Source organism: Microtus oregoni, unplaced genomic scaffold (genome assembly GCF_018167655.1).
Source record: "Microtus oregoni isolate MIOR12 unplaced genomic scaffold, Mior012 000004F_ref0000308, whole genome shotgun sequence".
NCBI classification, from domain to species: Eukaryota; Metazoa; Chordata; class Mammalia; order Rodentia; family Cricetidae; genus Microtus; species Microtus oregoni.
The window spans coordinates 47606554-47630797 of record NW_024543063.1 but is presented as its reverse complement, the minus strand read 5'-3'; the positions used below and the strand labels follow the sequence as shown (position 1 = coordinate 47630797).

The window sequence follows — 24244 nt, the reverse complement described above, 5'->3', positions numbered from 1 at the left end:
TCTGAGGGACAGCTGCCTGTCAGGATGGGATCCCCGGAAACCAAAGCAAGGATCCCAAACCGCTAATCAGCATGGACAGAGGCTAAAAACAATGAGATCAGCCCAGAAGATCCTCAAAGGCTGATGCACACTGTCATTGTTAAATGCTAACCCTGAAAGGTGAAGTTGAAGGATCAGGAATTTAAGGTCATCCTCTATGTGGTGGTTTGAATGAAAATGACAGCCATAGGCCCACACAGAGTGGCATTATTAGCAGGCGTGGCTTTGCTGGAGTAGTGTGGCCTTGTTGGAGGAGGTGTGTCATTGTGGGGGGGGGGGTAGGCTTTAAGGTCTCTTATGCTCAAGCTATGCCCAACGTGGGACAGACTCCTTCTGGTACCTTCTGCCATCCTGGTCTACATAAGGAGTACAAAGGCTTCTGGAGTTACATAGTCTTGCATGCTTGGTCCCAAGTTAGAACTGCTTGAAAGGATTAGGAGGTATGGCCTTTGTTGCAGGAGGTGTGTCATGGAGAATAGAATTTAAAAGATCAGCTATTTCCAATTAGCTCCCTTTGTCTCTCTCTCCGCCTTCTGCTTGTAGATGGAAATGTGAGCCCTCAACTGCTCCAGCCACGCATGCCCGCCTGCTGCCACGCTCCCTGCCATGAGAGTCATGGACTCGAACCCTCTGGAGTCCCTCGTTAGACTCTTCTGAAAGCTGCCTTGGCCTCAGTGCAGCAACAGAAAAGACAGACACCTAGATTATGGAGCAGGAAAGTCAAACTAAGTCTGCAGTACAACTCCTTTTACTCCTACGAAATCTTTGTAAGTAGATTTTGGTTTTGTCTCAAGGATCTAGACAAGCAGACACCATAAGGCAAGAATGCGAAGGTTCTCACAGGGATGTTTTTCTCCTTGGTTCCCAAGTTAAGAGACGCACCGTGCCCTGGCTCACAGCTTTGCCTACTTACTTCATCGATGAAGTTCCCGATTTCATCAGGATTGGCTGGTCGGGGACGATACTGGGGCATGCTCAGGTGGCTGGGAGCCACATCGTTTCGAATCACTTCAGGTCGAGCATCCAGGCCCCTATGCAACTGGCTCAAATCAAAGTCCTAGAGAAGAGCGGAGACATGGCAGCAAGTGAAAAAGGAAGGAGTGCATAGGCGGGGGGCTTGTTTACTTCACAGCATCGCAGGCTGTGCCACTGGAAAACCCAAAACTACCCTCTGTGCGGTGTTTACCAACACGCGCCCAAAAGCATATGAAATGTCCGTTTCCAAAGTTCAGAGTCTCCTAACTTTCACTGAAAGAAGAGACCACTTGGGGATTCTATGAATGCAAACTTCTGTGTCTTACTCATTTCACGGGGCATGACTATTGGATTGTTATTGCTTGGCAAATTTTATTCAGTCCTCCCCAACCATAGCTGATCCTGCCTGTTAACAGTGGACTCTGTCATGTGAGGGGCTCAGGTAACAAGACAGCAAGTGATGCATGCCTACAGGAACCCGTATCAATTAGGCTCCCGTGCAGCAGACATGGACACAGGGTGCAGCGTAGGGCCTTTCAGCAAAACTCCTCTGCCTGGGTTAGCTGCATCCTCGTGGATTTACAGATGCTATAAGCTTCAATGTAATCAATAAACGCTCCAGAGAACACAACAGTGTCTGGGGAAGGTGCTGTGGAATGATCCTTCTGTACACTGTGAAGATGGTTTTTTGGACAAGGTGCCTTCTGATTGGTTTAATAAAAAAAAGCTGACTGGTCAATAGCTAGGCAAGAAGAGGTTAGGTGGGAGAGCCAAACTGAGAGGATGCTGGGAAGAAGGGTGGAGTGATGGAGTAGCCACCTGGCTCCTAGCAAAACCTGCTTTAAATACCTGATATGAGAATCTCCCCAGCATAGCCAGTAAGTCTCTGTGTAGCTATTCAGAAGCCAGCTGGCAGGATAGAGCTGACTGGTGGGACAGAAACCTCCACCTTCCTGACTTCTGTATCACTGAGATCACAGGGTTCTGGTGCTCCATAGCAGTACTGTGGGATGACTCACTGCCAGTATCAGGCACCACCCCCCACCTCTCCCCCCACCCCGTCATATCTTAAATTTTGCATCTTTAAAACCCACCTGGTCCTCTTCTCCACCTCCTTCTTCATCATAGTAATACACATTGTCCCGGGTGTCGTCATCTGGAGGCAGCAGGGGCTCTTTGACCACCGTTCTCCTCCGTAGAAACAGTAGGAGCAGCAGGATCAGAACTGGATACAAGGGGGAGTGGGGGAGAGATGAGTCATAGGCAAGGAGACCAGAGGAAGCAACATTTATGGGCACGGCAGCCTTGCAACTCCAGGCAAATGGCAGATGGGTAGGCACTTGACGGAAAATGACCTCAAGTCCAGCCTTGGCTACATTGTAAGTTCCAGACCTGCCAGTCTAAGCTAGCTAGAGGAGGGAGAGGGGACCAATAAACAGCCTCCCACTACATTTGAGGCACCAACTTGGTGGACTAAGTCCATGTAAAACCTAAAAATCTTGAAAAGCAACTCTAGACACAGAATAACAAAGTTTAGCCTCATTTTTTTTCAGCTGGTGGCATGCTGCAGCTCCCTTAAGGGAGGTTTTCCTGATTCACTGGGAACAGAAAAAAAGCTGCACATTTTAAAAAGGCAGCTTCCTGGGCCATGCTGCCAGTGCAAACTCCAGCTATGGAGCATTTGAATGGCATTTGTGGGCCCAGGTGTTTTGTGCCCACTCGGGGTCAGGAGCTGAGCCAGTTGGCCAGGAACCAACAAGCAGCCTCCTACCACAAGGTTAGACATCTGACTCCTAGCAAAACTTCTGCTTTAAATGCCTGATGAGAATCTCCCCAACTTCAGTCAAGTCTAATAAACTATATCTACTGGGGAAGGAAAAAAAAAAAAGGTCAGGAACAACAAAAAACATTGATCATAGAAACCCTCAGGGCACCAGCACCAAGTCCAGAACACTCCATAGGTAAAATCGGACCAAGGATTATGGATAGAAATGGCCAGCTTCCTTCCAACATCTCCATTGTCCATGGATATTCATTGTTCAACCTGTTCACCATCTCCACAGTCCCCCAAACAATCACTGGGCTCAGTCAACCAGTTGGAGTTAAGCAGCAGGAGTCTCCAGGCTGCCTAGCAATTTGGTACGGCTGCTCTTGAGCCAAGGGGATGTGAGCAGTAATGGTGTCCACAATGTACAGTTAGGTAGCTTCAACTTCCTCTCTTATCTGTCCTCCAAGGTGGGTGGGTGAGGGTATCTGCCAGCCTTGGCTGTGCTAATAAGAACCGTGAGTGTGCCATGGCCTTGTAACCACACATGTAGTCCTGAAACTTCAGCATCACTTGGAAACTAAATCAAAATGTAGCCTCTGAGGAAGGGACCCTGGGTCTCAGTTCTGGCTTAACTGAGAGGCACAGGTGACTTGCATGCACTCAATCTTAGGAAGCACAAAAAGAATCAGAACAGAAAGACCCTGGGTCCCAACAGAAAGCTCTCCCTAGGAAATGGCCTGTTCCAGTCTTAGGTCGCAGGCTGAGGCACTTGCCCCTGTACTTACTCAGCAAAGCCAGGATCCCTCCAAGAATGCCGAGGATGGCAGGAACTTGCAATCCTGCTTCCACGTAGCCTGCCCTCATGCAGTTGTTGACAGCCCCTTCACAGTCACACACAAGGATGTCCAGTGTGGTCACCTGGTCTTTGTTCTGGTTATCCATGAGCTTGAGGTTGATTTTGTATTCACCTAATTCTAAGGCCTTCTTTGGCTTCAAAAGGAGAGATTCTTGGCCTAGGGAAATGAGACCAGGGAATGTTTAGGGCACCAAAGGTACGCAGCTGGGTTAAGGGATTGTTTGGGGTCCATATTCCTATACAGTATGCTCAGAGGAAAGGGAGAATGCATGAGAAGTAGAAGGAACTGGCACCCGATACCAAGAGGGGTGCATCTGGAGCGAGAAGGGAAATCGGGAAGGGGGAAGGCAGAAACGAGGCAGGCAGTGCTGCTCTAGAGATGGAGCTGGACTTCACACCTGGGTCATTGTACTCGATGGTCCAGTTGACACTGGCCCCGTGGGTGAGTTCAGCAGTGAAGGGGAATGTATTGGGGGGCAGGTCTGGATCGATGATGTTGATGACATGGGGCTGTGGGTTCCTCTGGCAGAATTGCATACTTCGAGGTTCTGGGATGGGAGCGTTGTCATTGATGTCAGATAGGACCAAGAGAAGAGTCCCTGTGCCAGTGGCAGCTGGGGAACCTAGGAGAAAACAGAAAGGCTGTCACGGCTCAGGGATAATATCACCTTCCAGCTGACTGTGCCCCTTCAGCAGGTTCCATACGACACGTACAGCCTCTGCCCTACCACGTCTCCCCTTTCTCACAAGCTCATTGCATATTTGTGTCCAATGATTGAGTTGTTCTTCATATAAATGCAGCTTTCCTCTTCTTGATATTATACTATTAATCCACTTAAGTTTGGGGGGTTTATTGTTTTTACTGTTTTTTTGCTGTTGCTTTGGGTTTTTCGAGACAGGGTTTCTCTGTAGCTTTGGAACTAGCTCTTATAGACCAGGCTGGCCTCGATCTCACAGAGATCTGCTTGCCTCTGCTTCCTGAGTGCTGGGATTAAAGCCGTGCACCACCACCATGAGGCTGTTGTTTGTTTAACACAACGTCTTACTGTGTATCCTTTGGAATTACAATCCTCCTGCTTCAGCCTCCTACAGAAGCCTGGCTCCACCAGATCTTTTAAAAAGTTAAGAAAAAGCTGACTGTGGTAGTGCTTGCTTGGAATAATTTTATTTTATTTTTTAATTAATTTATTTATTTATTTATTTATTTATTTGACACAGGGTTTCTCTGTGTAGCCGTGACCATTCTGGAACTCACTCTGTAGACCAGGCTGGCCTGGAACCCAAAGATCTGCCTAACTCTGCCTCCGAGTGCTGAGATTAAAGGTGTGTGCCACCACCGCCTTGCACTTACTTGGAATCTTAGAACTTCACAGGATGGGGTCGCTCACCTCAAATTTGAGGTCTTCTGGGCTCCATGTGAGTTCAAGGTGAATTTAAATCTAGTCAGGTTTATACGGTAAAACCATGTATCAAAAATAACATGAAATTTAAAAAGACGGTTAAAAGAATTAAGTAATGTCAGGCAGTGGTGGCTCATGCCACCTTTTATCCCAGCACTCAGAAGGCAAAGACAGGTGGATCTCTGAGTTCGAGGACATCCTGGTCTACAGAGTAAGTACCAGGACAAGCAGAGTTGCCCTGTCTTGAAAACCAAAAACAACAACAAAATTAAGTAATAATACATTCACAGTCTTGAACCTGGGATACAAACCCAGGTTTCAGCAGGTAGGAATGAGCTTCCAGTGCAGGGAGAGACAAGAGAAAGAAACCCTACTTGACTCAAATTTTGGAATTTTGTTACCAAGTATTTTTTTACGGATAAAAGAAAAGGAATGAGGGCTGGAGAGATGGCTCAGCGGTTAAGAGCACTGACTGTTCTTCCAGAGGACCTGAGTTCAATTCCCAGCAACCACATGGTGGCTCACAACCATCTGTAATGAGGTCTGGTGTGCTCTTCTGGCCTGCAGGCATATAGGTAGACAGAATATTGTATACATAATAAATAAATTTAAAAAAAAAAGAAAAGGAACGAAATCATGACTCCCAAAGAAAGGCAGGGGCACAGGAGGCGAACAGGCTGGAGAGTGATGGAGCCCAGGGATGTGGATCAGTCACGCAGTATCTGTACCATTATCTGTAGCGATGATGAGAGCTGTATACGTGCTGTTCTTCACGTTCTCCACGTCTTCTCTGTCCATCTCAGCCCGAGTGGAAATGGCACCAGTCTCTGGGTTAATCTCCAGCCACTTGGCAGTGTCCCTCAGAATCCGATACCTGAGGGCACAAGCTGTGGCTTAGAGTAGGGGCAGCAGACAGAATGGAGCGGAGGTCACAGGTACTATTCAGCTGATACACAACTACACACACACACACACACACACATTTTTATGTATTTGTGAGTGTGCTTGAGTGTACGTATGTGTACCACATGGGGCAAAAGGTCAAAAGAGATATCAAATCGCCACAGTTATAGATGGCTGTGAGCTTCCACGTGGGTGGGCGGGTGAGGGGTGTAAGTGGGTGAAGATACTTGGTAGCGAGCCTGACAGTGAACCTGATACCCAAGACCTACACAGTGGCGGGAAAGAACTGACACCCACTGGCTATGCACATAAGGTGATTTAATTCTTCAGGGAAACTGCAGCCATCTTAATTTGTTTGACAAACTATATAATGTTCTCAAAATGATCCAACTTCTCATGGACAGATTTCTCAGAATATATTATCATTACATGACAAATGACTACATTTATATTGGCTTAAATTGCGTACATACATACATACACACACACACTGGGGAGACATATATACATGTCTGCACTGGGGAGGCAGAGCCAGGTGTACTTCTGAGTTTGAGTCCAGCCTGTTCTAAACAGTGAGTGCCAAAGCAGCCAGGACTACACAGTGAAACCCTGTCCTGAAAAAACAAAACAAAACAAAGTATGCACCCACTCAATACTAGTCCTTGGTCCAACTTACGTAATCTTCTGGTTCATGAATATGTCTGGCTCGCGGGCAGTGTAGGATGTGATTTCCTGACCCACACCGAAGTCTTCCGGTACTTCCACCCTCTTCTCGGCTGGCACAAAGATGGGGGCTTCATTCACATCCACCACATCCACCGTCACAGTGGCTGTGGAAAGGGCAAGATTCCCCTCAAAGGGGTCCACGTTGGCCACTGTCACATATAGAACATACTGCTGCTTGGTTTCGAAATCCAAGCCCTAGAGACCAGGAGAGGGAAAAAGTTAAAACTAAAATACAAGGGGTTGGGTGCGTGACTCAGTGGTGGAGCACCTGCCCAGCATGCTCAGGGCCCTGAGTTCACCCACTGTTGCCACAGAACAAATAAATAGCTTTTAAAAAAGAAACGGTTAGTTTAAAAAAATTTTCTGCTGAGTGGTGGTGGCACATGCCTTTAATCCCAGCAGAGGCAGGTGGATCTGTGAGTACGTGGCCAGCCTGGTCTACAGAGTGAGTTCCAGCACAGCCAGGACTACACAGTGAAACACACTTCCAAAAACTGCCACCTTTGATTGACAGCAGTTCTCAAATGCTCACTTGCTGAAGAGACATTAAAGCTCTGAGGTACTCTGGGCATCTATTAACTTTTGCTAAATTTACCAGTAAATCATTCCCACTTTTAATTTAGACTTTTTTTTGGGGGGGGGGATATTTTCCAAAGATTTACAGGCAGTTATAAGTGCTGGCTACCAAAAGCCATTGTCTTTCTAGCCCAATGGTTCTCAACCTTCCTAATGTTGCAACCCTCAGTTCCTCATGTTGTGGTGACCCCAACCATAAAATTATTTTCATTGCTACTTTGAAATTGTAATTTTTCTACTGTTACGAGACATAATGCAAATATCTATGTTTTCCAATGGTCTTAAGCAACCCTGTGAAACGGTCATTCTGCTCTTAAAAGGCCACGATGCATAGGTTGAGAATCACTGCAAGCCTCTGGGTTTAGGACATTTTCCAAAAGACTAACACTTACTTCATTTCTAACAAGCCAAGAAAGTTTCTGCAATCCCCAGAAAGTCAATGCCATCCCCAGACTCTACCCTTCCCCTGATGGTGTTGACCCAATCATAAGACGACATTATAGGACAAGAGAGGCCCAGCTGCTAGCACGTCAGTCATACAAACCTTAGCTGTTTTCAGCATGCCATCATTGGTTGTGGGGTCTGTGATAACAGCAAATTGATGGTCAGGATCATTGACTATGGTGTACACGGCCTGCCACGCTTGAGTATGGGGGGCATCATCATCAGTTACTTTGAGTGTGGCAATATACGCATTTTCCTCATTCTCATCCACTTGACCCACGTACTGCAGAGCAAAGGGAAAACCAGGTCATTATGACAAAGTGAGAAACTTGGAGCCAGGACTTGAGCTAAAGGAATGAGATCCAGAGAAGTGGAATGAGTGACGTCAGGAGTGAGCCCCCAAGGGTAAAGAGTAGGCCCTCGTTTCCCATCAGCAGACCAAACAGCAGTGCCTGAAGCATCTTTCCAAGGCGCTGGGTTTAAGAACCATCTGTTGGCCACATTGTTTGCAAACTGTGATCTAAAGATACACGTGTCATCTGTCCCCAACCCCCCTCCACTCTCTAATCTTTATTAGTAACCATTAAAAAAGATAAATCATGAAAGAGCAATTTTCCATGGGCCTTTTGTGACATAAGAGGGAAAAAGTCAGCTCTGCTTCTAGAAACTACACTATTCAGGCCTCTGTTAACCAACCATTAAATCGACTTCTAACTTAGGAAAGTATGATCTTCCCTTCCAAAACTAAAAAGCTGAGCATGGCATTACATGCCTGCCTGCCAACATGGGCTATAAAATGTTGTGTCCCAAAAATCTTAATTTAATTAAAAATATGTATGTGAAGTTCCTTATCTGGCTCTTAAAACCTTCTCCTTGAATACATTTGATATTCTTGGTATTTAATAACTCTTATGAAGCTGGGCATGGCAGCTTAACCCAGCATTTAGGAAGCATACTACCAGACCACACTGCTCTAGTGTTTGAAGTTCACATTCACTAACCTAGGGATTCACCCATGCACAGAGGCAGAACTTAGCTCCTGAACAATGAAGAGCCCCTCACAGAACCAAAGTGGCAGAATTACCGTGGTTGGGTTAAAGATGGGAGCGTTGTCGTTAACATCGAGGACGGTGATCACGGCTGTCGCTGTTGTGCTTAAGCCTTCGCCTTGAAGGTCAGCAGCTTGAACTACCAGGGTATATGTAGGATAACTCTGCAGAAATCAAACATGGAATCAGAACCTGCTCCAACAGCCAGCCCAAGCCTGGTGCAGCCCACTGCATACAGAAAACTAGACTATGTCATCATCTGTCTCATTGCCCAGGCTGCCTGCCTCCAGGCATTTAGATGCAAAGACTCACACGGACTGCCAGGCTCAGCAGAGGTTGCACCATCCTTGAAATTTAGTATACATTCATTTGCCTTCAACTCCCACTGCAATCCCCCTGAGCCCTGACTGACCTCTCGGTCCAGTCCGGAGGTGAGCACACTGATAACCCCTGTCTCTCTATTAACAGTGAACATGTTTTTGTGAGGCAGCTCGGGATCTTGGCTGATGATGGTATAGGCAATAGCAGCATTGTAGGTGTTCACATCATCGTCTGCGTCAGTGGCTGAGACCTGCATCACAGAGGTTCCTGGAAGTGTAGAGGAGAGATTTAGAATAGCTGCGGTGCTACCTTGGCATTTGTCTGCTCAGAACAACCCTGACCTAGGAGATGACCACTCCTGATCATGATTTTTATTTCTAGAATTCTCATCAAATTGCCAGCGAAGGGAACGTTACACCAAACGTTCAGGGAACTCAACTTTCAAAGCCTATCACTTAGGTGAGAGGAGGCAAGGCAGAGAATGTTGGGAATGAATTAACTAAAATAACCCTACCAAGGCCTTCTCTTTTACTCCTGCTAGCTCTTATTTTTAAAGATCTTATTATTATTATTTGTGTGTGTGTGTGTGTGTGTGTGTGTGTGTGTGGTATGTGTGTGTGTGTTGTACATACATGCAGATGCCCTCCAAGACTAGAGGAGGGTGTCGCATCCTCTGGAGCTGGATTGGCATTAATGCAACACCAAGCCCTAAGAAGTATTCTTTTATTGTTTCTACTTACAAATGTTATATCTGCTTCCCCCACACTCCCACCTCATCTCTCACGGTGGCTTTCAAAGAACACGTCTGAACTTCAGGTTCTAATCCCAAAGAACTGGAGCATCCTTCTGGGTACCCAGTTCACTGTGATTGATTTACCTGGACGAGCGCCCTCGTAGACAGTTCCCTCAAACACCTCCTTGATGAACTCTGGCTTGTTGTCATTCTGATCGGTCACTGTGACCAGAATCTCCATGGGATCCTCCACTGCCTCCCCATTGGATGACACAGCATGGGAGAAGAGCTACAAGAAGAACCAAGTGAGTGTTACTTAGCCCTGCCTGGAAGAGGAACTGGGCAAGGGAGTCCAGTGAGAGTGGCTTCATCAGCCTCCACCCCTTCCACTGTGAGATCTCCACACGATGTGCTGCTGCTGCTGGATAAACTCATAGATGAGAACACACTTATCACGTAGAGATTCACTTTAATTGGGGTAATTTTCCTCTGGCTACAACAGTCTAATGTTTCCCTGAGATTTTTCTGCATATGGCATCTATAGGTTACCTAAGCTCACATTGTAACTAAGCCCCTTGGATTTTCCTCCCTATTATTGCCATCAGAATATATTTTATTATGTAAGAAGCTTCTCCCCAACCCCAAGAACAAGTTGACACCTTTTCACTTCTGTGTGTGTGTGTGTGTGTTCACATGCACTTTCATGCATTACATGGAGCGCCTGGAGCTGGAGTTTCAGGTGGTTATGAGCCACCTGACATGAGTGCAGGGAATTAAAGTCAAGATTATAAGAGCAACAAATTTTTTTAACCATTGAGCCATCTCTCCAGCTCCACTTTGACAACTTCTATCTATGCTCATGTAGGCTAGGAGGAACCCCTGCTTTTCTCCTCTAAGGAAAAGAACAAAACAAAACAAGTACCATCCCAAAGTGTTCTCTTGTGTCCACTTTACCAACATGTCAAGGGATAAGTGATGCTACTCACACGATCTGGGAATCTAACCCGGGGATAAAACATAAATGGCCCCCAAAACTTGACAATTGTTACCTAATGGTCAACAAGTATCTATGAAATAAATACTCACGGTGTAAGTGGCAATATTTTCTCTATCCAGAGGCTCTGTCACTTTCAGCCAGCCTGATTCTCTCTCGATGATAAACACACCAACAGGAGGTCTGTCAGCTCCTGGGCCAGTGATGCTGTAGAAAACCTTGGTTTCTTTGTCCCTATTGGATTTGATCTGCACAAAACCAGAAAAGAGACAGAATTGGCAAGGAAATATCTTGACACTGGGTCCTTTCATCATCTTTTCTCTCAGTCCTTCCCCTACCTGAACCAGTTTTTTAGGAAACGGGCCCTTCTCATTTTCTGGGCAGCTGATGGGGGGGATGACCCAGTCTCGTTTCTGTCTTCTGGGACCCTGGTGAGAGCTGGGAAACATGAGCACTTCTGGCTCGGATCCAGAGGCAGGATCCTAAGAGGAAAGATTAACAAAATGAAGCAATTCAGAAGATAGGAGGTCTACAGTTCCATCTAGTTCACCAATGACTCATTCTCAATAGCAAATTACATGTCCCACCCAAAATGAAGAGCTCCTGACAACGCTATTGTATGGACACAGACTGCCCATTATGGTCCCTATGCTTGGAAGCTTGGTTCCTAACTTAGTGGCCAATGAGAGGTCTTCAGATCACAGGAGATATGTCCTTGAAATATTCTGTGAGACCTCAGTCTCTGCGTTGCTTCATGTATCATAAGATGAGTGTGGTTTATTCTCCTATTCGCTCTCAGTCTGATGTGTTGCCCTTGCTAGAAGACAAAATAACAGCATCATTTGGTCTTAAACCTTCAGAACCGAAAACCCAAGTAAAACCTTTTTCTTTTTATGTTAATTGTCCCAGGAATTTTGTTATAGTGTCAGAATGCTGACCAACACAGCTACACAATAAACAAAGCTATATTCTCTTTAAATTCTGGCTGTTGTTGTTGTTGTTTTTTCAAGACAAGGTTTCTCTATGTAGTCCTGGTTGTCCTCAAGCTCAGAGATCCCACTGCCTCTGCCTCCCAAGTGCTGAGATTAAAGCCATGCACGCTGCCACCACCACCAGGCTGAGCTCTTTAAATTCTTAATACCCAGAATTTGAATAACCATTGTGAAAACACAATTTGTGGGTGCGAACATTTGACAAAACTTACATAATGCATGTCCTTTAAACGACACTATGCTGATAGGTTAAGGTGATGCAGAAGGGATATTTGGGAGTTCTGGACTTCCTTTCTTTGTTCCTAGTGATATAGTTCTCTAAAGTGGAGTTTATCAATCTTGTTTAAATACCAAACTTGTTTAAGTTTGGGGAATTGCTACTAAGAACTACTTTGAGATCGATACAAATGTGTTAATCTTATTGTGCCCTATAAGGGTCCCATTTGTTCTAACAGAAGCTGCTGGATGGGAAACAAAAATAACCTGGAGACTCGTATTGAACAGTTCCAACGCGCAATAAAGATAACTTCATGCACACTCAGGGAAATAAGAGCTGAAGATAAAAGGAAAATGCCTCCTAAATTGTTTAAGTGCTCTGGAGTGATTCGTGGTAACAAAGTTTCTGGAAGATTTCACCCTCTTCTTTCACAAGGAGATACTCATTTAGCAACACAGACCACCTACCAAATTCTAATCTAGCCCTATTTCCTGTTTACTTGTTTGCTGTTTGGTTTGGGTCTCTTTAGAAACAATCTCATGAAGCCCAATCTGGCTTCAAATTGTATAGCCAAGGATGATCTTGAACTTGAGCTCCTCCCTCTATCTGTCACAGGATGACAGACATGTTCCACCATGCTGCTTGAGTGACAGTGGGGAATAGAAGCAGGGCTTCATGCATGCTAGGCCAGGCTCTACCAATTGAGCTACATTTTCAGCCCTCCGGATTCAAAACATGAAAGACAGACATAAAATGTGACCATGTATTCTAAAACCCAATCCCACATACCTGCCATACACACATACACACACACACACACACACACACACACACACACACACACACCTGACACACTCTGCCCTTGCCATCCCTGCATCTGTCACCTACAAAAGAAAGCCAGCATGGTCTAAGTCCTGGCTCTGGGACTGGCTACCTCGCGTTTAATTCTCATCTCCCCATCTGTTTCCAGAGGAGATCACATAACTTCTGTGTAAACTGTCCCAATGACTAAAGTGGGTATTTGTTTTGTTTTGTAGAGATAGAGTCTCATATTGTAGCCCTGACTGACCTGAAACTCACTATGTAAACCAGGCTGACCTTTAGTTCATAGAAATCCACCTATCTCTACTTTCCAAATGTTGGGATTAAAGGTATGTGGCATATCTGGCTAAAATTGAGAGTATGATATTTTGTGTCAAGGTCCTAGAGTTCTTAGAAGGACTAAATGATACTTGCTTACATATAAAGTATCTAGAACAGTGCCTGAAACATAGCAAGTTCTCAGTAAATGCAGATGTGGACAGTTGGAAAACACTAACATAATATTTGAGGGGAATTTAACTTCAGGGCAGGGAATATACAATAAACTGTCCATCAACAGTACACCTTAAGCCTCCAAATGGCCATCTGACAGGGCCACAGTGAACAACTAGACACGGGTAAATGAACACAAACCACTGGTGGGTGAAAAGGTCCTGCCCTGCAGAGCTGCATGGTGTTTACAGAGACGGATGTGAGAGCAAAGGGAATAGTGCCCAAACATCCCGAACACGAAAACCCAGCCGGGCAAAGGGGAAGAAGTAGAATGTTAGATTTGCGTGTGCTTGCATATCGCGATTTCACAGCAGGTGTGTGCTAATCAGGAGAACCCCAGTCTCTGGGTTGTTTGTCACTGTGAGCGTCAGGCTGGCTGCCTCAGTGTCACTTTCCTGGATCTAGAGACCCACACTAGTTCCCCTGGCATTGTGTGGGTTTTGGGAATTCACACTTAGGTCCTCATGCTTACAAAGCAAGTGTGGTACCTTCTAAGCCTTCACTTCCAAATGTGTTTTGTGTGAGAGACAAAGTCTTGTGTTGTGTGGCTCAGGCTCACCCAAACTCACAATTCTCCTGTCTCAGCCTGAGATTACAAGTCTGTGTCACCACTCCAAGACTGAGGGTCTTTTGGTTGTTGTGTTTTGTTGGTTTTAGTCTTTTGCTTGATTAGTTTTTTTTGGTTGGTTTTTTTTTTTTTTCTTTGTTTTTTGAGATAGTGCTTCTCTCTATAACAGCTCTGGAACTTACTTGTAGACCAGGCTGGCCTCAAACTCACAGAGAAGGGCATGCCTCTGCTTCCCGAGTGCTGGGACTAAAGGTGTGCACCACTACCGCCTGGCTAGTTTTGCTTTTTTGAGACAGAGTTTTACTCTGTAGCCCAGGTTGGTCTAGAATTCACTATGTAGTTCAGGGTGTCCTCAAACTCACAGCACACCTGTCTTAGAATTCTAAGTGTTGGGATTAAATCACGAGCCAGCAGCATGTTTGGTTCTTTGTCTTTTGAGACAGGGTCTGCAATACAGTCCTGGCTGGCATTACAGTCACGCAATCCTTCTGCCTCAGACTCCCAAGCATTAGGATTACCCTTACACCCAGAGTTTTATTTTCTTATTAAATCCAGAACTTAGAGGCTAGAGAGATGGCTCAGTTGTTAAGAGCACTTGCTGCTCTTGCAGAGGATATGGGTTCATTTCCCAGCACCCATACAGAAACTTAAAACCATCTGTAACTTCAGCTCCAGGGGATCCCATGCCCCTTTCCAGCCTCCACAGGTAGCAGGCATACATGTGGCACACACATAATATATGCAGGAAAAACAGCAATGCATATACAATAAAAATAAACAAATCTTTAAAATTTTAGTTCTCTTTTTCTCTAACATATACCTCAGTTTTGTGCCCAGAAATATATATGTACATAGGTTACATTTGGGAGTTCAGGATATAACTGGCTGGGTTTGAGTCTCATCAATAAATAAATAGTGCCTGGAGCCTGGAAGGAGGGCTCGGTGAGTAAGGTGCTTGCTGTGCGGGCATGGACAAAGTGGCACACAACTGTAAGCTCAGCACTGGGGAGACAGTGACAGGTAGATCCCAGTCTAGCTGGAAAGACCCAGTCTCAAAAACCATGGTGGGTTCTGGGCATGCTGGCACACATCTTTAATCCCAACACTTGGCAGTTGGATCACCATGAGTTCTAGACCAGCCAGGGCTGCAACGTATGACCTCAAAATAAATAAAGTAAGTAATTAATTACTTAATTAATTAAAAAATTGAGGAAGATTGACCTCTGACCTTGAAGGCGTAAGTCATAAACAATCCCACACCAGTTTGGATTTTGGCTGGAGGAGCGGAAGGACCTCCCGCAACCTGACCTCTCTCTACACACAAGCACACCAACACCACCTTTTTGGTTTTTGTTTACAAAACGACATTTTAACAGCTAGATATGGTTAATAAAAGTAGGACTAGTGCTTGAGAATCCCATAAAAATTCTTAAAAAGGGGGCTGGAGAGATGACTCAGTGGTTAAGAACATTGCCTGCTCTTCCAAAGGTCCTGAGTTCAATTCCCAGCAACCACATGGTGGCTCACAACCATCTGTAATGAGGTCTGGTGCCCTCTTCTGGCCTGTAGGAATACACGCAGACAGAATATTGTATACATAATAAATAAATAAATAAATAAAAATTCTAAAAAGGTAGACAATTAAGCTATATAAAACATTCCTCTTTCTCCCTCATTTCACAATTAAGAATGGATGCTGGACATTGTGCTGCATGCACTCCTTTATATCCAAGATTGGGGAGGCAGAGGCAAGCAGATATATGTGAGCTCAAGGCCAGCCTGGTCTTCATATCAAGTTCCTGTCTCACACACCTCCATGTCCTCTACCTCCCTGACAAGATGGGATGACTGGCATTCATTCCAGCAGCCAACATGAAAAGCCACGTGTGGTGCTAGTGGTGCACACCTATAATCACAACACCTGAAAGGGGGGCATCAGGAGTGCAAGCCCACACGGGCTATAATGAGACCCTGTCCGTAAAATAGGGAAGCTATAGTACACACTTGTAGTCTCGGTATTTGGGAGTCTGAGGCAGGGGGGCCACAAGCTTGAGTGATCTCTGTGAGTTTGAGGCCAGCTTGGTCTACAAAGTGAGTTTTAGGACAGCAAGAGCTAGACAGAGAAAACCTGTCTCAAAAGAACAGCAACAACAACAAAATAAATAAAGAAACCACAAAGGTGTGCAGCACCACACCCAGCTTGGGGGTGTCTATGATGTATACTTGAACATATTCCTGAAACAGCAGAAATATGAAGACAGAGTAAAGTCAGCAGAGGCAAAGGTGTATGGGGGCGGGGGTGGGGGAGGCACTAGAGGAAAAACAAGCCCCCAAACTGTTCTTGGTCTTAGAAGGCTACCACAGTCAACTGCCTGGGGTGGTGGGAAGCCGGGGATACACACTTATTGTGCTGAACTTGCATACATGAGCAGCCAACTGGAGTCAGGAAGCCATGGCTAATGTAATTGAACTAAGTTCTTTCGTTCTTTAATTGCATCAAAGAGAAATACTATATTAGAGGGTTATTAAATTCCATGAACCTCAAGAGTCTTCAGGGAACAGAACAGGAATCAACCTTAAAGGCTTTGGCACTCAATGGATATGGCACAATCCACACTTCTGAGGCAGGAAGCGAGATACGGCTAGAAAGTCCCCTGGAGAGACCCATAGGAAATACCAAGAGAACATTTAAGGCAGGCAAAGGCATTTGGCTTCTGGTAACAATCTCCAGGGACATTCATGACCAGAATCTAAATAGCAAATAGTCTGTCTGTGCATCAGCCTCTTCAATGTTTGCTGGTTGTCGGACCCTCGCGGCAGGCATTGCAAACACCTGGGGAGGGATCTGATGCCAGTGACAGCAGAAAGAAGGCTTAAAACAGTTTGTTTATTATTTGTTTGCATGAATTTATGTGCACCGTGGGCATGCAGGCACCCACGGAGGGCAGAAAAGGGCAGTGTTCTGGGGTGCCTGATACGGGTGTTGCGAACCAAACCCATGTCCTCTGCAAGAGCAGTAAACATCCTTCCCTGCTGAGTTGTCTGTCTCTCCAGCTCTACAGAGGAGCAAAGACTTTCTACTGGTCTTCCTCTCCTTGCTAAGTAAGCCAACCAGCACTTAACCTTATTCATTCTGCCTCAGGACAACAATGACATCAGCTAGTATTTGATGACTCTAACTCACCCAGCTGTCCCTCCATCTCGGGTTCGCATCTGTGTTCAACCAAGTACAGATAGAAATGATTTTTTTTTCATGGTCAGATACGGTGGTGCATGCCTACAATACTACACGTGGGAGGCAGAGATAGGAGGATTGGTTGTGAGTTTAAAGTCACCCTGGGCTACACATCAAGTTTGGGGACAACCTCGGCTATACAAAACCATTTTTCAAATGAAACAAAAAGAGGGTCAGGAAAAGATTTTAAAAGATTTGTTTGGTTTTTGTTTTTCAAGACAGGGTTTCTTTGTAGCTTTGTAGCCTTCCTAAAATTTGCTCTGTAGACCAGGCTTGCCTCGAACTCACAGAGATCTCTCTACCACTTCTGCCCAGAAAGAAGTTATAATCTTTTGAGACGGGGATTCTCTGAGTAGCCCTGGCTCTCCTGGAACTAGCTCTGTAGATCAAATGGGCCTTAAACAGAAATCTGCCTGCTTTGCCTTCCAAGAGCTGAGATTAAAGGCGTGTACCACCACCACCTGGCTTTTTAATGATTTTTTTAAAGGTCTATAGAACTGAGGAGATAGCTCAGTTGGCAGAATACTTGTCTACATCACAAAATGAGCCTGTAATGCTGTCACATGGGAGATGAAAGGTTAGAAGTCATCTGCTATACAGTGAGCTCGAGGCTATCATGAGCCAAAAAAGAAAAAAGCAAAAGGAAGAAACCCATATCAAACATGTTAGTACACACCTGTAAACCCAGATCTCAAGAGGCTGAGGCAGGAGGAAAATGAAGCCAGCCTGGGCTATTTTTATAGCAAAATCCTGCCTCAAAAACAAAACAAACAAACAAAAAAACCAAAATAACTATAAAAATAGCTGTGCTGAATATATACAGATTTCCCCCCTCATTGTTATCTCTAAATAATAAGAGTATAACTGTAACAACTGTCACATGAGTGATACATGGCACATGATCATGCATTATCTTATGTAGAGGTGCACTAACCTGAGGGTGTCCGGTTGTGTGTGGGTATCTACACCCATTTATAAGGGACTTAAGCATCCAGATTTTGCTATTCACAAAGGAAGAGGGGGCTCCTTGTGAATATCAAGTGTATACATATGTTCTTAGTGTTTTATGTGTGTTAATTCACTCAGTCTACACAGGTTAAATGACTCCTCTCTGATTACTGGGATCAGAGATTAGAGAGAGCAATGGTGGGCTAACAAAGCCAAGTAGGGCCCGTGTCTTCCTCCTTATCCTATACTACCAGATCCCTATAATTCAACAGCAACCCCTAAACCCAATCTCAACTGGGGATATTTTTGTCACCCCCACCCTTACCCTTACCCCCATGGGGGTAGTTTTGGCTGTGGTAACTGACAGGTGTTCCTGGAGCCAAGGAGGCCACTTAGCACCCCATAGGGTCTTCCCACAAAATTATCTTGCCTCACAAGATCCCAATACCAAGGTTAGAGGACCCAGGTCAACAGCAATCTGAAAAATATACACACATCCAAGAAATAGCGCAACCTACATGGTGGTGGTGGCGGTGTTGGTGGTGCCTCACAGACTTCAGTATCACTTTGGCAGTAAACTTCTTGTGAGTAGAATCCCAGGCATGGACAAGAAAACTCGTCTCCAGTTTATGAAGGTTTAGAGGTCGCTTGAGCGTGATGGCACCGTCAGGAGCCACTTTGAATTTGGAGTCCTCAGAAAAGTAAGCTGTCCTTGGCCGACCAGTGCACCCTTCAAATCTCACTGCAGGACAGAGATCACAGGAATTAGGATATTGGACAACTAGATCACAGATAAGGACACTCCTTCTTCAAAAAGTGAACCTTACCCCCCCCCCCACCAAATCATACAGAACATGCACTTGCTCAATAAACCATAAGCTGACGATGAACACCCGTACCCAGGGGCGTCTTCATCATCATCAATATCTTCCTACACACAGGGCAAGTGATCTCTGGAGTCTGGTTTGAGTGTTTTTCCTCATCTAGTTAAGTCAGTAAAAATAGTATCATTTTCAAAATGAAAGCAAGATAGGTAACTCAAAATGAAAACCGACCATAAGGCTAGACTGAACTTGCAGCTCAGCCTGATGACAGAGTTTAGACCCCCAGAACCCATGTAAAGAGCAGGACACAGCGGTCTGCATATGTAGCTCAGGACTCCTATATCAAGATGGGAGAACACCCAAAAGCTCATGGGCCAGCTGGCCTCCAGCTCACAGCCAAGTCTGCAAAGACAAGAGACCCTGCCTCAAAACTTTCCCAGAAGATCCAAGTTCAGTTCTAGGAGCATTACAGTGGCTCACAACAGCCAGTAACTCCAGTTCCAGGAAATCTGATGTCCTCTTAGGTCTCTACAGGCACTACATGAACACGTTACACTTGCATGCATATAAAACACACACATAGGGGGCTGGAGAGATGGCTCAGTGGTTAAGAGCATTGCCTGCTCTTCCAAAGGTCCTGAGTTCAATTCCCGGCAACCACATGGTGGCTCACAACCATCTATAATGAAATCTGATGTGCTCTTCTGGCCTGCAGACATACACACAGATGGAATATTGTATACATAATAAATAAATAAATAAATGAGTAAAAAAAACACACACATAATAAAAATAAGTAAATCTTAAAAAGAAAACAGAAGCTGGGCAGTTGTGGCACATAATCAGCAGATCTTTGTGGGTTCAAGGCCAGACTGGTCTACAGAGTGAGTTTCAGGACAGTCGGGGCTACACAGTGAAACCATCTCTCAAAATAAAAACTTAAAATAAAATAAAAAAAAAACAGAGCTTAGATATGGGCACCTAAAGAATTCAAGGGTCAGAGGCTGCAGTAAGATCTCTGGACAATTATTTTTTGTTTTGTTGAAGACAGAGATTTACTATGTGTCCCCCCATCAATCCCACTGGTAATCCCTCCTGAATGCTGGGATTATAGGCATATACCACTCTATTTCAAGTCTTTCTTGACTAAATAGCAAATTTCAGACTGCCTCAACAAAACAAAACCAAACCAAAACAAGGGTCACTAAAATGGCTCACAGGTATGGGTGCTTACAGCCAAACCTGACAACCTGAGATTAATAGCTAAAACCCCCCCACAGTGAAAGAGCTAGTCACATGATAAGAGAACTGACTTCTGTGAGCTGTCTTCAGACCGCCAAAGGCATACCACGGGACACGTATGTGTACACACAGAGAAAAGTAACCAAGGTTGAAAAAAAAGGTTCACAATAAAATTCCTTTTCAAACAGTGTCCATCACTACTCAAAATGGAATTCCCATTTTTTTCCCAAGCATTCTCTTATGAAAATTCCTCTCCCTGTGTCTACTTTACACACCTCTACACTCTCCACTTTGGGCCTGGGGAAGACGCCTGCCTTGCAGTGTTCATTTCTTCCACCAGGGGTCGCCCTTGTAAACATGTCTGAAATCAAAAGTCCAGCACTTGCCAAGAAAATGACATGAACGCTTCCATCGTGAGGGCAGGTACCGACACCACCATCAATTCCACTGGTAAATATGCTTCTTTGGAATCAGATTTGTAATCAGATGGATCTAATGGATCAGTCAAATGGATCTTTGCAGAAGGATCTATATGAACTTCAGCTATTCTTTATTATGGGACGTATAAGCATGTATGGGGAGAGAGAGAGAGAGAGAGAGAGAGAGAGAGAGAGAGAGAGAGAGAGAGAGAGAGCGCAATCAACTTCGGCATAGTTCTTCAGATATTGTCCACCTTGTTTTGTAAGACAAGAATCTCTCATTGCCTGGAACTCAGCAAGCCAGCCAGGCTGGCTGATCAGGACTCCATGTAGTGTTTCTACCTCCCCATACTGAGATTACAGGTCCCCCACCTCATCAGACAAGCACTTTACTGACTGAACCATCTCCCTAGTAGTTCCCAGATACCATTTCTAAAGTCCAAATTAGGAACCTTCGAAGATGCTTTTAAAGAAATTTTCCCAAGAACACAAGTGGGTCGTCTTTGGGGGCTTGTCACAGGCGGGGAATGGGGAACTGGCCTCATTCCTTTACACAGCCAGGACAAATCTTAGCAGTCAAAATCAGCAGAAGCATGACTGGACTTGCCGAGGGTGGTGGCTAAGAAGAGTGAAAATGGCTTTGTAAATAACTTGGTGCAAGGCATGTAACCTGCTCAAGGCATTTCTTAATGGTGGCTCGGCCTCGCTCCTGGAGAGGTGACAGCATGGCAGAGAGCCCCAGCCTGAATTTCCAGGTGGCTGGTTAAGGATCATTATCTTTCAGTAAAACCAGATGCTCTGGGCTGAGACATAATTACAGGAAAGTGAAGGGACTCTCCAGCTCCAGGAAGGTTCTGCGAGTTGCCTTCCAGCCCGGCTCAGCCATGCAGAGATCTGAGAACACCAAGACCGGCACATGGAACTGGGTGTGTGTTCTTTTCCATGAGAAGGTGTTGAATAAAGAAAGCCAGTGAGGGACTGAAGTCAATCTCACCCAGCACAACACCTTTCCTTTAGGGGCTGCTACCTGCTGCATAGTCCACCGGGGAACTGAGACCCCTGAGCACCTCTACCCGAAGCCCGCCACAGCAGTCACTTCTGTCAGCTCAGCAATAGTCTCTAACTGGGGGTGCTCCATTACTGCAGAGTCTGAGGCTACCCTGGCTTGCACATCAAGACCCTTAAAAACAACCCTTCCTATAATCTGAACTAATAGTTTAAGTTACCCTTTGTCAACTATTTTACCCACATTTTAAGTATATGTAGAATATTATTGTTCCAGGCTCCATTTTAAGCACATTACAAATACTAAACACACAGACCCAGAACTGTATGCAGCCTTTTTTAGGGGAAAATGGGGGGAGCCTGAAGGGAAGTGGGTCTGCGTGGTCCTGGTTGTTCTGAAGCTCACTCTGTAGACCAGGCTGGCCTCTGTCGAAGTCTCCTCCTCCCAAGTGCTGGGACTATGGTGTGTGCCACCACTGACTGCCACATCTTTTTATCCATGGGGAAATTTAGGCAGATAGTAACTTATCAGGGCTCGGGGTTGGACCCAGGCAGTCTGAGATCTCTTGCTCCTGACTGTACTTCATGCCTCTATCTATAGCAGGCCCCATGCTTAGCAATATCGTTCTAGACGTGTCTAACTTCTGCATTAATCTGCACCCATCTTCTAGCCCACTTGGAAGAAGCGGTGGTTAAAAGCAGAAAACCTGGAAGAGACAACTTAAGTGCAGACAAATAAAGCCCAAGCCGACGAAAGACTCTGGTGGCAGTGGGTGACTGAGTCTCAGCAACATTCTTTTCCTGCCAGGGTTGGTCTCCCTTGAAGGATCCCATTTCTTCTTCCACTGGGGTGGCTGTGACTGGAATGTGAGTGGGTAGAAACAAAACTCTCGCAGAAGCCTCCGAACATCGCAGAAAATGCAGGGGCCTGAGGACCAGGGAGTCACCGGTCACCAAAGGCAGCTGACCATGGTGGGACACAAGGGACAGGTCTTCCCCCAGAGAAGTTCCACAGCTAATGCCAAGACCTTGGGGTTTAGTTTTACTTCAAAGTTACAAACGTATGATCAGGGAGGCTTCTGAGCTTCTGGGGGCCACACTGCCACTGTGTACCCCAAACTACAGCTCAAACACTGAATATGGAAGATGAGAAGTTTCCCTGGAGTAGACAGTCTCTCCTTCAGAAGTCACCGGCCAGAAAACATCTCCCCGGGTCGCTCACTTTCTTAGATGGCATTGGGTAATGCTGGGACATCCTCCATTAATGGATGTCCACAAAACTAGAAAGTACTACATTCTTACAAAACAACCACACTCAGCAGAAGATACCATCATAGCTTGAAAAATAGGGCAAGGACAGTCCTTCAGTCTGTCCACATCTGGGGCATGTGGCCGAGGAGCCATGGACAAGAACTACAATCTGGTCACTCGGAGAGGAAAAGGGATTTGCTCGTGCTCATTCCGCTCTCACTTCTGGGAATAAACGGGATAAAGGGCAATCCATCATCACCCAGACTGTCCCCAGATGTGTGAGGTCATTAATGCTGACTGTGGACACCTGCCCAGTTTCTACCTGAGCTAATGTGTTTCAAGTTCCACAGTAAATACCAGTGAGTGCTGATCACAATCAGGGTGAAGGCTGCCATCAGTCTCACAAATAGGGCGTCTCGAGTCAGTCAGCAGCCAGGTTAATACTCTACATCTTGGTGCGGGGGCAGTTCCAAGGCCCACCCACTGCATGTCTAGCACAGCCAGGGTCCCTAATGCAGCACAGAAGAGCCAGGCAAGAACACAGAAGACGTGGCCATTGTACCAGAATTAAAGTAAGGATAGCCTGTGGGTCTACAGAGGTCTCGTGCCCAGCAGTGGCTCCTGTTCCTTCAGTTCAGAGCATCTCCCTTTCCCTTCATGTCAAAACCAAGGAAAAGAAAGGCCAGTTTGAAATCATTTACTCTGGACAATCCAGAAATGGCCAGAGTCTGCAGATAAAACTTTCTGAGGCTTGATCGTGGCATAGCCCTGCAGACCCAGTATTAGGTTCTAGTGTTCCTAGATGTCCTGTTTGGTGAGGACCCTGGTCCCAGTTATTTTAAGAGAAATGGAAAAATGAAGTGCAAGAAGGTGAGGACTTTGTCCCTGTTCGTTCCCACCATGGTGGCCAGCCTGCCTTAGTCACCAAGGCTGCTGCCAGGTGCCTTTCCATCATCAGCTATGCGACACAGGCGCCCCTTAAAGTGCCCGTCACTCACAGTCCTCTCGCTTGCTTTTGCCTCTCTTGCCTGGACTGTCTGTTAGCCTCTCTCATGTCCCCACTCTGAGGTGGGCTTTCGTTCTTTCACTCTCCCCGTTCCCCAATAAACCCCTTACACTAACTCTGTTGTGTGTGGCATGTTCTCTTAGGGGCATACCTTGGCGGGGTCGGCCGCAGGTACCTACTTCGCTGCATTTTGTGCTTTCAGACCCTACCATACAGGGCAACTTATTTGGTCACCTCAAAAACGAAAGGGTGGGGGGAGGGGAATAGGGTGGAGAGATGGCTCAGTGGTTAGCAGCACTTGTTGGTCTTCCAGAGGATGCAGTTCAAATCCCAGCACCCATGTTAGGCAGCTCACAATTGCCATTAACTCCAGCTTCAGAGGATCTAATGGTCTCTTTTGGCCTAGCTGACTTTAAAAGGGAGTGGGGATTGGGGCTAA

General features: G+C 45.7%; 1 protein-coding gene across 1 annotated transcript in view; it reads right to left on the bottom strand.

Annotated features, from left to right (window-relative positions):
- Positions 1-24244, bottom strand: part of Cdh1 (cadherin 1) — a 70985-nt gene that overhangs the window by 2026 nt on the left and 44715 nt on the right. The window contains exons 3-15 of the mRNA XM_041649990.1: positions 18577-18800; positions 11123-11266; positions 10877-11032; positions 9935-10079; positions 9149-9324; positions 8772-8900; positions 7788-7970; positions 6618-6862; positions 5767-5912; positions 4037-4261; positions 3568-3795; positions 2109-2239; positions 953-1096 (exon numbers count right to left, since the gene is read on the bottom strand). Coding sequence (XP_041505924.1) covers positions 953-1096; positions 2109-2239; positions 3568-3795; positions 4037-4261; positions 5767-5912; positions 6618-6862; positions 7788-7970; positions 8772-8900; positions 9149-9324; positions 9935-10079; positions 10877-11032; positions 11123-11266; positions 18577-18800 — 2276 coding nt within the window. The remainder of the gene's footprint in view (positions 1-952; positions 1097-2108; positions 2240-3567; positions 3796-4036; positions 4262-5766; positions 5913-6617; positions 6863-7787; positions 7971-8771; positions 8901-9148; positions 9325-9934; positions 10080-10876; positions 11033-11122; positions 11267-18576; positions 18801-24244) is intronic.